This window comes from Gekko japonicus, unplaced genomic scaffold (genome assembly GCF_001447785.1).
Source record: "Gekko japonicus isolate JY-2015 unplaced genomic scaffold, Gekko_japonicus_V1.1 scaffold895, whole genome shotgun sequence".
In the NCBI taxonomy this organism is placed as follows: Eukaryota; Metazoa; Chordata; class Lepidosauria; order Squamata; family Gekkonidae; genus Gekko; species Gekko japonicus.
The window spans coordinates 384,166-397,845 of NW_015172581.1; the positions used below are offsets into that span (position 1 = coordinate 384,166).

Here is a 13,680-nt window from a genome sequence, read left to right on the forward strand (position 1 = left end):
CCAAAAAGAACTAGTCCCCCAAACAGAAATTTCAATACATTCTAACACATTTTACCTCAAAGTTGAGTTTTCTTACCTCACTGCTAACTCTATAATACCAGATTACAATAATCTCACCAGTTTCAAGAGCAATATAACAACAAATGATTTGTCCTTAACTGGAGCAAAGATTTTACATCAGCACTCTTCAGAATCACTCAGGAAATTGGGTCCGCCTCCCATATGGCCTCATTAACCTGGTGATCCTGTCCCCCAAATCCACATCATAGATAAGTGGTTATACCACCACTCCGGCATTTTACCAAGTTCTTGTTGTGTGTCTTACATATGGAACTTGGCATGAGCTCCGTATAAACATTCAACATTATGGGGAAACACACACATTCCATGTGGAAGAGTTAATACCAGTTCCATCAACCAGTGTCCTATTTCTGAACGTCAGGTCACCTTCCCCCAAAGGTTTTTGATGAATCATTAAGTCTTGTCAAACAACCTATGCCTTGCATGAGGTATCTCAGATGCAAAACTCCACAGAGGATTCCTTCAGAATTCCCTGACTGTTAAATGAGGATTTAAGAAATATACAGATGTTTAGGGGACTGGTTTTCTGCAGAAAACATGGTGGTGATGGGTTCACAGGCATGAGTTCACAGGCTTCATAAAACGTGGTGCCACACCAGTCCTCATGTCTAACCAGTTCCCCAAAACCCCTACCTGATTTACTTCTTTGCTTTAGCTCTCAAACCTTCAGATTAATCATTAAATCCTTTCCACACAAGTGATACTTTCTCTCAGGCAGAATTTTCACTCCAGTTAAATTTGTATAGTTATATTTTGATAAGGTTCCATATAATATTCTTATTGACAAATTGGAAAAATGTGGTTTGGATCCTATGACTGTTAGGTGGATCTGTCAGATATTGACAGATCACACCCAAAGAGTGCTTGTGCATGGTTCCTCATCCTCTTGGAGAGGAGTGACAAGTGGAGTGCCTCAACGATCTGTCCTGGGACCTCTTTTGCTCAACATCTTTATCAACTATTTGGATGAAGGAATGCTTATTAAATTTGCAGATGATACTAAACTGGGAGGGGGAGCAAATACGGTAGAAGACAGAGTCAGGATACAGGATGATCTTGGCAGGCTGGAAAACTGGGCTAAAACAAATAAAATGAATTTCAGTGGGGATAAATGTAAAGTTCTGCATTTAGGTAGGAAAAATCAAATGCATAACTCTAGGTTGGGGGAGACCTGTCTTGGCAGTAGTATGTATGAAAAGGATCTACGGGTCTTCGTAGACCATACACGGAACATGAGTCAGCAGTGTGATGCAGTTGCTAAAAAGGCAAATGCAATTTTGGGCTGTATCAACAGAAGTATAGTGTCCAGATCATGTGAAGTGATGGTACCACTTTACTCTGCTCTGGTTAGACCCAATGTTCCTTCTAAGGAGTCTTGTGAGCAAAAATTCTACTTTGTGAGCTACTGGCATTAAAGTTGTGAGTGAGCAATTTGGTTGCTGCATAAACTAGTTTGCTCTGGAGCCATCCTTCCTGAGCTAAGACAAAAATATGTGAGCTGGAGGCTAAAAAAACTGAGCTAGCTCACACTAACTCAGTTTAGTGGAAACACTGGTTAGACCTCACCTAGAGTATTGTGTTCAGTTTTGGGCACCACAATTTAAGAAGGATATAGACAAGCTGGAACATGTGTCCAGAGGAGAGCAACAAAGATGGTGAGGGGTCTGGAGACCAAGTCCTATGAGGAAAGGCTGAAGGAGCTGGATATGTTTAGCCTAGAGAGGAGATGACTGAGAGGGGATATGATAACCAAGTACTTGAAGGACTGCCATATAGACGATGGTGTGGAGTTGTTTTCTGTTGCCCTACAAGGTCGGACCAGAACCAATGGGTTGAAATTAAATCAGAAGAGTTTTCGGCCAAACATTAAGAAGAACTTCCTGACAGTTAGAGCGGTTCCTCAGAACAGGCTTCCTCAGGAGGTGGTGGGCTTTCCTTTTTTGGAGGAGGTTTTCAAACAGAGGCTAGGTGGCCATCTGACAGCACTGCTGATTCCGTGAACTTGGGCAGATCATGAGAGGGAGGGCAGGAAGGGTTGCCTCCGTGCTTAGTTCTTGCGGCCCTTTCTTACACGCCCAGGGAAATGCTGATGGCCACTCTGGGGTCAGGAAGCAATTTTTCTCCAGGCCAGGTTGGCCAAGGATCCTGGAGGTTTTTTTGTCATCTTCTGGGCGTGGAACAGCAGTCACTGCGGGTGTGGAAGTATTTGTGAATTTCCTGCATTGTGCAGGGGGTTGGACTTCCAACTTTATGGTTCTATGATTAATTTAAAATGCTTCTTTTAAAACATTCAGTTTTCATTAGGAATCTTTCTTCCCCCTTCTAGCAAAAAGTACTGGCCCCTTTTTGCCTCCGCTGTTTCCAGTAATTCTCTGACTTCTGACTGTCCCAGCTCCTGGACTCCTGCCCAGGCAGTAAACAAACATTCTGAAACCTCTGGGGTTTCTGCCCAATCATTATGACTCAGGCCAAGACAGTCAGACAGAGAAATATTTCTCATGTCGACGTACTCAGGCAGGAGGGCTTGAAATGTACATGATGAAATCTGTACGTCTAACAGAAGGAGACTGATAAACAAGGAGCACAATAATCGGTGGTGGATGAAATGTGGCGTCCCCCCACTCTCCCCAGAGGCGATGGCGGAAGCTGCCTTATATTCGGTTCGACCACTGGTCTATCGAGGTCAATCTCGTCTACTCAGACTGGCAGCAGCTCTTCGGAGTTTCACATCACCTCCCGCCTGATTCTTTTAGTTTGAGAGGCCAGGGATTGAACCGGGGGCCTTCTGCACGCCAAGCTGCAGTCTTGAGCCATGGTATGCCCAGTGACAGCCGTGGAGATCACACATTGGGGGGGGGGGGGGGGGCGTGTGCTGCCGTGCCAGGACCAAGTTCCTCTCTCCTTGCCACATCCACTTTGCGAAGCCTGCATTACCTCAGAAAGACTGAGAGTTTCAGCATCTGCCTGTTGTATTTTTATCTTGCTTTCCCTCCAAGCAGGTCAGGGCAGGGCAGGGCATGCAGTTCTTCCCACCTCCCTTTTATCTTCACGGCGACCCTGTGAGAGAGACGGGCTCAGGGGGCTCCACGGCCGAGTGGAGATTTGAACCCAAGCCTCCCTGTCCTCACCCAACACTCTACTGGCTACTCTCTGTGGCCCCCCCTCCCTCCAGTTTGGTGTAGTGGTTTGGTGCCAGTTTGGTGCAGTGGTTAGGAGGGCGGACTCTAATCTGGGAGAACCGGGTTTGATTCCCCACTCCTCCACTTGCATCTGCTGATGTGACCTTGGGTCAGTCACAAGCTCTGGCACAGCTGTCCTTGAAAAAGAGCCGTATCTGTCAAGAGCTCTCTCAGCCCCACCTACCTCACAGGGTATCTGTTGGGGGAGGGGAAGGGGAAGGAGCTTGTAAGCCGCTCTGAGACACCTTTGGGTAGTGAAGGGCCACGGGGTATAAATCCAGTCTCTTCTTCTTCTTCTCCAGCCATCACCTTATGCCTTTCAGCACCACCCGCTCCCTCCCTCGGCTTCCTGCCGTTTCTCTGGCCCTGCCGCCTTCCCATCATCCTTCTGCCGCCCCCCCCCCCCCGGTCCTTCGGCTAGACGCACCTGTTCCCATACTCCCGGTCCTCACCATCAGCTTGCTCTCTCCATCCAGGCTCTGGTAAGGCTGACAGTTTCTGAAGGAAATCCAAACGTTTTCCTGATGTTGCCCATTTCCAGTTCCTACGGCCCTCCATTGTCTCCTCAGACTGGCAGCAGCTCTCTCTCCAGGGTCTCAGGCAGAGAGAGGTCTTTCCCATCACCTATTGTCAGATCTTTTTTTTATTTTTTTACTGGAGATGTCGGGGATTGAACTGGGGACCTTCTGCATGCCAAGCAGATGCTCAAGCCCTCAGCCCCCCCCCCCCCCAGAACACACATGAAGCTGCCTTATACTGAATCAGTCCATCAAGGTCAGTCTTGTCTACTCAGACTGGCAGCAGCTCTCCAGGGTCTCAGGGCAAAGGTCCTCCCCATCCCCTCCCGCCTGGTCCTTTTGACTGGAGATGCCACCGGGGACCGACCCTGGGACCTTCCGCAGGCCAAGCAGAGGCTCTGCCACTGAGCCACGGCCCCTCCCTCCTCATCTGCTGTCAGTGTTACTCCCCTCCGCTGACTCACCCCTACCTGAATAGCCCTCAGCTGCTCTTCCGCCCCCGGAGTCTCTGTCAGGCCTCCCTCTTGCTTTATGCCACTTCCACCATGCTGCCGCCTCCCTCGGAAGAAATCAGCCGCCCTCTCTCTGCCACCCTCCCCACTGGGCAAGCAGCAGGACGACTATGCATACATCAGGCACAGGAGCAAAAGGCCAGCCTGGCAGTCTGGGGTGGCAGGAGTGGGCACCAGAACACTTGCAGTGGGAAAACTCTCACACAGCCCAGTGCCCCTGTCGTCACAATGGTAGTGTGGACTGATTCGGGGCCGCGGTGGCTCAGAGGTTTAGATGCTGAGCTGCAGACTGGAAGGTCTGTCACTCGGCAGTTCGAGACCCAAGTGCCATGTGACCGAGTGAGCTCCTGCCTCTGGCCCCAGCTCCTGCCTGCCTAGCAGTTCAAAAGCAAGAACTTGCAAGTTGATAAACAGGTACCGCTTCGGTGAGAAGGGAACAGCGTTCTGTGCGCCTCAGCGTTCAGTCATGCCGGCCACATGACCACGGAGAAGTCTTTGGACAGTGCTGGCTCTTCGGCTTTGAAACGGAGATGAGCACCGCATCCCTAGAGTTGGATTCGACTGGCTTTCGAGCAAGGGAAACCTTTACTGATTCGGGGACTAACTGAAGACTATCTGCCTGCCTCACACTTCCTGACCACAACACCAAGCCCACTTGTGAAAGAGGCCAAAGCAGTGTTTATGTACTGACCTGCCATTGCTTGGTACCGCTGACTGCTGGCCACCCTGGATGTTAATTGGGACTGTGCTCCTGCGGTGCCCTCCCCCCTGTTTTAGAAAACCCGAGAAGAACGGAGACTGAAGACAACAAGGGGAAAAAAGGGTGTTCAGGACCAACTTTATGCCACTGAAGTGTGTGTGTGTGTGTGCATTTAAAAAGATTGAAATATGGAGAGAGGAGAGTTAGCCAGGAACTGCCAAGTTCCCTTCAGGTTTCTTAACCTTTCAGATGACCCCCAGAGCCCTTTTCAAATGCAGACTTCAGCCTGCCCTGACTGTGGTCTGGACAAGGTGAGCTTCCTACCTTGCTGGAGGGTGAGAGCAGGTGGATATCTGTGCAAAAAGGAAGGGCAAGGATAGGAAAAAAGAGGAGCAGAGACCGATGGCTGGCCACCACCGTGGTGCTTGTGGTGGTGCAGCAGGATTTCGCTCCCCCCCTCTCCCTCTCCCTCTGGGATCTGATGTGGTGGAGCAGATCTGCTACTCAGCAGAAGTGCCACTTTGCTTCCATTTGTGCTTGACCTGTGCTTTGGGAAAGAACTGTGGTTCAGGGGAACTGCTTTGCATGCAGCAGGTTCTTGGTTCAATCCCTGGCACCTCCACTTAAAAACAAAAAGAAGAAGAAGAAGAAGAAGAAGAACAAACGGTCGGTGATGTGGAAGACCTCTCGCTGAGCTGCTGCCGGTCTAAGTAGACACTACTGGCCTTGATGGACCAGTGGGTTTGATTCAGTACAAGGCAGCTTCTGATGTGTGTGCCTCTTTGCATTGGTGAATAAAGCAAATGTGCCCCACGTCTCCAGTATTCTCTCCTCCAAAGGGAAAACAATCTAGGAAAAGGACTGCCCTTAGAACACCTCACCACTCACATCACACACTACTGTGACTGTCAAATATCACCTGTAGCTTCACTGGGTTCTGGAGGCCCTGGGATCTGCGAGGCGGAGGGCAAGCAAAAGGTAGTTGAAAGAGACTACAGGTCTCTTTCTGCAGGCCAAAAGTGCAGTCCATGGAAAACTAGGCAAAGCAAAGCAAAACAAAACAAAACCCCAAGTCATGGAACTAGGGAAGTTGTTTACCTGGCTGTTGTTCCTGGCCTCAAACTCAGTACAACCAGATTGTTCCTGGTCTCTCAGCTTTTGGAAACTCTCTTGGAGCAAGTAACAAACCAGCCACTTGTATGCTGTTAGAGGTACTGCAAAAAAGAAAAAGAAAAAAGAAGAATTAAATGTTTACTGTGTTCACTGAGGTATTTATCTATTTATTGTCAGATTTATACCCCGCCCTCCCCGCAAATCATCATAAAGCAAAGACCAAAGTATGCTGACAGTCTTGTTAACAAAATCTGCGTTCCTGTCTGACTTGCAGGCATCCTATGGAAACAATGTTCAAAAACACAAACCTGAGCAACACATTTCCTTAAGCAAGTGGCTCTTCTCTCCCTGCTGAAATGATTCATAAAGATGACAGAAATGGAAGAAGACACACCGCTGAGTATGTCTGTGGGGAGCTATCTGGCACCTCCTCGAAGACGGAGGGATCCTCCAAGGCAATTTAAGGGTCAGGGTTTTTCTTGGCAACCCCAGGTGTCAATTTTCCTGTTCAAGTCATGACTCATAAAAAGGTCACAGTATTCTAAAGCAGAACAAGAACACTTCCAGAAACAAGATGACAGCCGTATCAAGTAATTTAACTGGGAAGGACAGTGAAGGAATTAAAAAAATGTGTACCATCTTTGCAACCAACACTGGACCACTTTTAAATTTAATGTTATGGATTCTTTACATTATGCTTGTGTATTCCTGTCAAAAAAGGAATACTTGCTGTTGAGAAAGCGACACGCCCACAGCAGATCTATTAGGGCTTTGGTGCCGGCTCTCACTAGGAGCCAAAGCACCCCATGCACCTCTGTCTACTCCGGAGCCAGTGTGCTCATTCTTTCCCTGCTGAGATCTCCCTCCGTCTGGGTCATGGCCTCATTTAGAGAACACTACAGATCACCAACATTCCAGTTTGGTGTTGTGGTTAGGAGGGCGGACTCTAATCTGGGAGAACCGGGTTTGATTCCCCACTCCTACACTTGCACCTGGCTGGATGACCTTGGGCAAGCCCTAGTTCTGACAAGAGCTGTTCTCTCAAGTGCGATTCTCTCAAGAGAGCTCGCTCTGCCCCACCTACCTCGCAGGGTGTCTGTTGTGAGGAGGGGAAGGGAAAGGAGTTTGTAAGCCGCTCTGAGACTCCCTTGGGTAGTGAAGGGCGGGGTATAAATCCAGTCTCTTCTCTTCTTCTTCCTTCACCTCATTAGGGGAGTCGGGGGGCAGCTGCCCCTGTTCTGCCTGGTTCCATCACCAAGCATCAAAACTCAGAGCAAGACTCTGTTTGTTCATTCAGATCACTTTTAAGTACAGGTCACTGATTTGTGGCTGATTTTGGAACACGGATATTCCTCACTGAAAGCTCAAGCAGCCGCCTCCCTGTTTTTCCACAACGACCACCAAGAGACACAGAAGACTCTACTTCTGCAAGCAGCGCCATATTGGAGGTGGAAAGACACAGGTCATCACAGCCCTTCCTCCTCCGGAACAAGGGAGAGCAGGGGGCTTACGGGGCCTGCATCTTTGACTCCAGCTCTGGCTTCTACTTTGTCTCCTGGGTCCTGGCCCAAGTCAGAGTGCTGGTGTTGAGCTTTAAAGCTCTCAGCAGCATTGGACCAGGAACCTATGACTGCCTGTGCCCACTCAAATGGGCTCACGGATCAAGATCTGCTGGACCGGCCTTCTCTGCACACAAACTCTGCAGGAGGCGAGATTGGTGAGCCCAACATGGGGGATCCCAAGACTTGGGACCAATGTTCCCTCTAAGCTGTGGAGTCTTGTGAGCAAAAATTCTATTTTGTGAGCTACTGGCATTGTTGTGAGTGAGCATTTTGGCAACAGCATAAGTTAGTCTGCTCTGGAGCCCTCCTTCCTGAGCTAAGGCAAAAAAGTGTGAGCCAGAGGCTAAAATACTGTGAGCTAGCTCACACTAACTCAGCTTAGAGGGAACACTGCTTGGGACCCCTCCCCCCGGAAAAGATGGCCTTCGGGAGAGAGCAGCTAAAACAGTCCTTTTTTTGTGGGGCCAGATGATTCTCCAAAGGGGATATGATTTGCGTTGAGTTTTATTTTGGGAGTTTTTGTCTATTCAATGCTGTTGTATTTTGGACAGTCTTTTATACTGTTCCTGGTTTTTAAGGTTTTTGGTTCCACTGGCCGGAGCCCTATGGTTTCTCCTGCTGCTTGTTTGTATTGATTTTCTGATTTATTTTTATGTTGATGTAAAATGTAATTGATATTTTTCATATACTACAGGCTGTCCTGAGTACTTCCCAAAGTTATCAGCCAGGAACTGCTGTCCTGTGCCATCCTGGTGGGACCAGCCCACGTCCTGCCCTGCCCCCGGCATCCCCACCCACACCAGGGAGTCCCCCCCTCTCCTCCTGACGCAGCCAGCAAGCCTTTCCTTAGAAACCCCCCCCACTCCCAATAGTTAAAGCCTCCCCCCAATCCAATATTCTACTTACACATACGAGAGTAGTTAGAAAGTATGCTGGCCTACCCTGGACACCATGATCTTAGCCCACCCCCCCCGAGGCAGACTCATCAGGCACTGTGGTAGTCAAGGGAGAGAAGAGACCCCTCAGGAGGGACCTGTGGATGTTGCCTTCTCTTCCCACCCCTCTGAGGAAGCTGCTATGCAAGTATCCTGCAGGGGCCGGGAAGGGATGAAGCCTCCTGCAAACCTGCACTTGGAACTGACTCGTCAGTCATTTTCCTTAAAAGACAAAGGTTTTCGGAATCAGTTCTGTAATTTTGTCAATAATTGTTAAATACTTATCAAAGACTGTGCCACTAACAAGGAATAATAGGTGCCACTAGCATAGCACTTGAAAACAGTTATCCTTTTGACCTGAATTGAACTTGGTTGGTCTTAAAGGTGCCCGACTGGATTCAAACTTTGTTTTACTGCTTCAGACCAACACGGCGACCCACCTGGATCAGCCATCCTTTCAACAGCCCGGTCAAATATTACCACCCGGTCCTGCCTGCAGAACTCCCACCTCTGTTACATGCTGCTGCTTGGTTGCCCTGAGTCCTGTGAGAGGATGGCATCAGGCCGTTCTCAAGGGAACCTCATGCCTGTTAGCAGCCCTTATCTTCAATGCCCGAGTTGTTTCTTCTCACCACTGAACGCCCGGGTGCTATTTGGCCTGGTAATGATTTCCTGACTGGTAGCCAGCATCTAGGGCAGGGGTGTCAAACCTAAGGTCTGCAGGCCAGAAGCGGCCTGCCCGTGGCTTTAATCATGCTTGTGGCACTGCTCTTCCTCCTCCCCCTCCCGTCCTCACCTTTTGGCAGGAAGCTCTTCTGGGCTTGCAAAGTTACAAAGAAAATACGGAATGGATTTTTCTATTAAGGTCTTTGCACCCAGAAGACTACTTCGGGGCTGTTTCTAGCAATAGAAACAGTGCTCTAGGACTGGAATGACAGCCCCCGGAGTAGAATGACAGTCCCTAGCAACCAGGGGTGGAGCTCCGGCAGTAAAGAGCCCAGGGGGCAGGCACATGCAACAAGCCCTACCCCCTGCTCCCAGCAGTCCTCAGTCAGAGCAAGAAGCAGCCAGGTAAGTTGCAGAGCTCCCCCCGGCCCAAAACAGTGATCTGCACGTCTTCCCCCCCCCCAATAGCTAGCAATCCAAAACAGTCCAGTGGAGCCTGAGCGGTGGGTGTTGCCTTCTGACACACTTCTGGTGATGCCAGGGGGTGTGGCATATGCAAATAAGTCATGCTAATGAGCTCCTGCACCTCTTTTTCTACGAAATGACCCCTGCTAGCAACAGAATCTGTGTTCTGAGACTGGAATGACAGGGCATAAAGTGGAATGACAGCCCCTGGGAGTAGCAGCAGCATTCTGGGAATGGAATTCCATTCTGGGGGCCCTCATTCCAATCCCAGAATGCTTCTGCTACTCCCAGGGACTATTTCACTCTGTTGGCTGTCATTCTATCTGGGCCCAGAGACCTTAATGGGAAATACATTCCACATTTTCTTTGCAACTTTGTCTGTGCTGCAATGTATTTCCGTGGCGTAGAGCTCAAGTAGTTTCACTTTCCAGTGTTTGTATAGCTGAAGCTGCTGCTTGCTGGAGCTGTTACCTTGCAAATACAGGGTTGATGTTTTGAGCCAGCTTGTCCCTGCTGAATGGGCCTGAGAACGGGTGCCTGAGTGAGGACTCTAACCTGGGAACTCACAGCCAAAGGGGGACATGACACTGGAGAGCCACTGCCACTCTGAGTAGACCTGGGGGGGGGGAGGGGAGAAGATTGCAATGCTCAGCCATTTTATGTTCCTAGGCTCAGAGCAGTTTATATTTTTAGTTTATGTTTTAATTTCTGCTGTGATCCTTGTGCTTTTTGATGTTTTATTTTAAAAACTACATTGCCAAACCCCACTATTCCCCCACCTTCCCACTTTAGGCAGGCATCTTTTGGGGGAGAGGGAGGTTTGGGAGGTGTCAGTTATCAAAGAGTGTTAAATAAACAAAACATCGCAAAAGTTTTAAGCATATTTGAATTTTAAGTTTAAAAAACCTTTGTCAAACATCATAGAAATGTACAGTAAAAAATCCCCTGCCCCCCCCCCGCCTGGTGCATTCAGCAGAAGGTGAAGCGAGGGTGGCTCCAGCACCATTCCCAGGGCAGGAAGCAACCCACCTTGTGTTTGTATCTTCTATAAAGTTTATATCTCCGCTACCTGGGCATTACATATTATGACACGCATGGCCTGGCCCCACAAAGTCCCATTTATGCCATATCCGGCCCTTGTAACAAATGACGTCGATACCCCCGATCTAGGGTGCAAGATGCCTCACTTTAGCTATGCACGGGGTCTTGGATTCTGGCAAGCTTCGCGGTGTGTGTGCATGTGCCTGCTCAAGGCCCAGCTAATGGGAGCTTAGCCTGAGTTTCCTGTAAACCTGATGCTTTAATTAACAATCTCCTTGTAAAGAAACCTGGATCACGCTTTATCGTTTCCTTGGGATTTCCTCAGGCCTGGAGCACATCCTCCTCTTACCGCACTGGGAATGGAGGCTGAGCAAGAGGGGTCTGCAGGGGGCCGAGGTGCCCTCTGAACCGCAGAACTCCTAACTCAGCCTCTCGGTTGCTCTGCTGCACCAGCCCCCCTGGACAAAGGAAGCCAACGAATGGGCCAGCCCTATAGCTGGTCACAGGGGCCATCTGGATGGGGAGACACAGCCCCACTGCGGCTTCTGGGCTTGAGGGGCCTCACCACAACCTCCCCATGCAGGCTCCCGGGCAAACTGGAGTTTGGTTCTTCCCCACAAACGAGGATTAAATTTGACTCTCAGAATCTTGGTTTATTGGGGGGGGGGGAGGGACAAATGCCCTTCAGCCCCAGTGCCCCTCTGCACTCAGGAGGTGTGGGGAACTGGCGCCTGACTCCAGGCTTCCCAATCTCTTTGACTGCTCTCTGAGCAATCCAAGGCGTGATGAAGCTCATCATGGATGTATCAGAAGATGGCCATCGGGAAACCCCACCTCCAGCAGGACCTACTAGCCGGGCTCCAGACTCACATTTCCATGGGCACAAGGACTCCCGCCCTAGGAGCACCGTTTCCCCACCTTCTGCCTCTTATTTATTTTATTTATTTTATTTTTGGGATTTCTATCCAGCCCTACCCAGAGGATCAGGGCGGCTAACAACAATTTTAAAAGTTTGTAACAATAAAACAGTAATATATACAATAAAATTTGGTGCTACAATCTACATACAATCTTGCAGCAGCCCCAATCCCTGTCGGAAGTCCTTGTACCCACAGAAGTGTCGGTCTGGCTCCGAGCCACCATATCCAGTCAGTGTGTCCTAATTCCTGTCTGGTGCAGTCTGCGCGCACACAAAAGCTTATGCCCAGAATTAAGCTTTGTTGTCTTCAAGGTGCCACTGGACTCAAACTTTGTTCCTCTTCCATAATTCATGCTTTCAGGCCTCTAGCATCAACAAAGGGATCTCTCTACGCAATTCTTATAACTAATGTCATCTGCATTGATGGATTAACTGTCACCAACCCACCTACATGTGTAATAAAATCTATTTTTATGTTTTGTTTCCAACACATTAAAAGTTTCTAAGTGATGCAGTCCTAAACACATTAATTCCCACTGTTTAGTATTTCTTCCTGTCCCATAACTACAAGCCAAAGGGATTCAAGTCTCAAGCCCTGTGAGTCCAAACCCATCCCCAATGGCTGGTGAATAATTAAAGGGGTGAGGCCTCTCCCCTAGAACACAGGTACTGCCCACTACAACACCCCAAAAGTAGCAAACACAAAAGTCTTGAAAGAGAGGCCCCACTGAAAACAGAGGCATGTGAAATGGGAAAAGCAAAATGAACCAAGTTACCTGAAGCATCCATGCAGTCATGGACATTTGACACTGTGAATTTCTGGTGAAGAATCTGGTCGTAGTCTTCCAAATAATCTAAAGAACCCAATGGTGATGTCATGGGACCTCTGTCTGAAACAGCAATGATAGGAAATCCAAATACCAATTCAAAGGGCATTAAGATCCAAGCAGCAACAACTTTGAAAGTCAATGAGAGGCAGAAACCTGCTCATCTGTGCATTCCCTGAGACAACCACCTCCCAGGAAGCTGTTTTCTCGGCAGGGTCAAGCACATATCCCCCCTTATAACACCATGTTCATATTTTGGTTTTTTTTCTTTCCTTTTAAGGAGAATGTCCTAAGGTCTATGCTGGAAACTTTTTTAAAAATTGCATTTTTGAAACTTAAACATGACAGACAGTTGTGCACTCTAGGACGCAAGCTTCATGCTCCAATGACTGTTTATGATTTAAATACATACAATTGACTGAGAAAGTTGCCATGCAATCCTAATACGTCTCCTTACACCAGCAGATCGAAGAGATCCATCAGTGGTCTCTGTCACCATCATCTTGAGGTCACACAACACATCATGTTGGGTTGTGGCAACCATGACACTGCCAGGTGCTGCTGGTGCAAGAGCCAAACCGGGCGGTGGGGGGGGGGGCTGAGGATGTGGCAGGGGAAGCAGCAGTGTGCTTGCTTAGGCCTCAGGCCTGTTTCCAGCCAGCCTCCCACTGAACTCAAAACACTCCAGCTCCCTGCCTCCTACCTTCCACAACAACCGGAGAAACTGGTTGGCTGCTGTGTGAAACAGGATTCTGGCCTAGATGGACCACTGGTCTGACCTGGGCCACCTCTTCTGCAGCAAACGCTTCCCCTCCAGACCCTAGGCAATAAAATCCCACAGGAACCGCCTCCATTCTCCCAATTGGGAGTGAGGGTGGAAAGCGCCGTCAAGTCAACCCGGCCTCGCAGGGTTTTCACTGCAAGAGACGAATGGAGGCGATCTGGCCTTGCCCGCCTCTGCTCAGTAGCCCCAGGCTGGCCCTGCTTCGCTTCTGAGATGTGGCGAGACCGGGCTAGCCGGGGCCACCCAGGTCAGGGCCCGACTGAGAACAGGGACAAAGGGAAGCAAGGGAGAGGGAAGCCACGTAGGAGCAGCTTGTATCCCACGATCCTACCCCTCACTCCACACTCACTCAACAGGTAGTGGTAGCTGCTCCAACTC

General features: G+C 49.3%; 1 protein-coding gene across 1 annotated transcript in view; it reads right to left on the bottom strand.

Annotated features, from left to right (window-relative positions):
- The window catches only part of ACOX3 (acyl-CoA oxidase 3, pristanoyl), a 71,381-nt gene that overhangs the window by 15,236 nt on the left and 42,465 nt on the right, over positions 1-13,680 (bottom strand). The window contains 2 exon segments of the mRNA XM_015421454.1: positions 6,089-6,204; positions 12,468-12,581. Of these exon segments, the coding sequence (XP_015276940.1) occupies positions 6,089-6,204; positions 12,468-12,581 (230 nt within the window).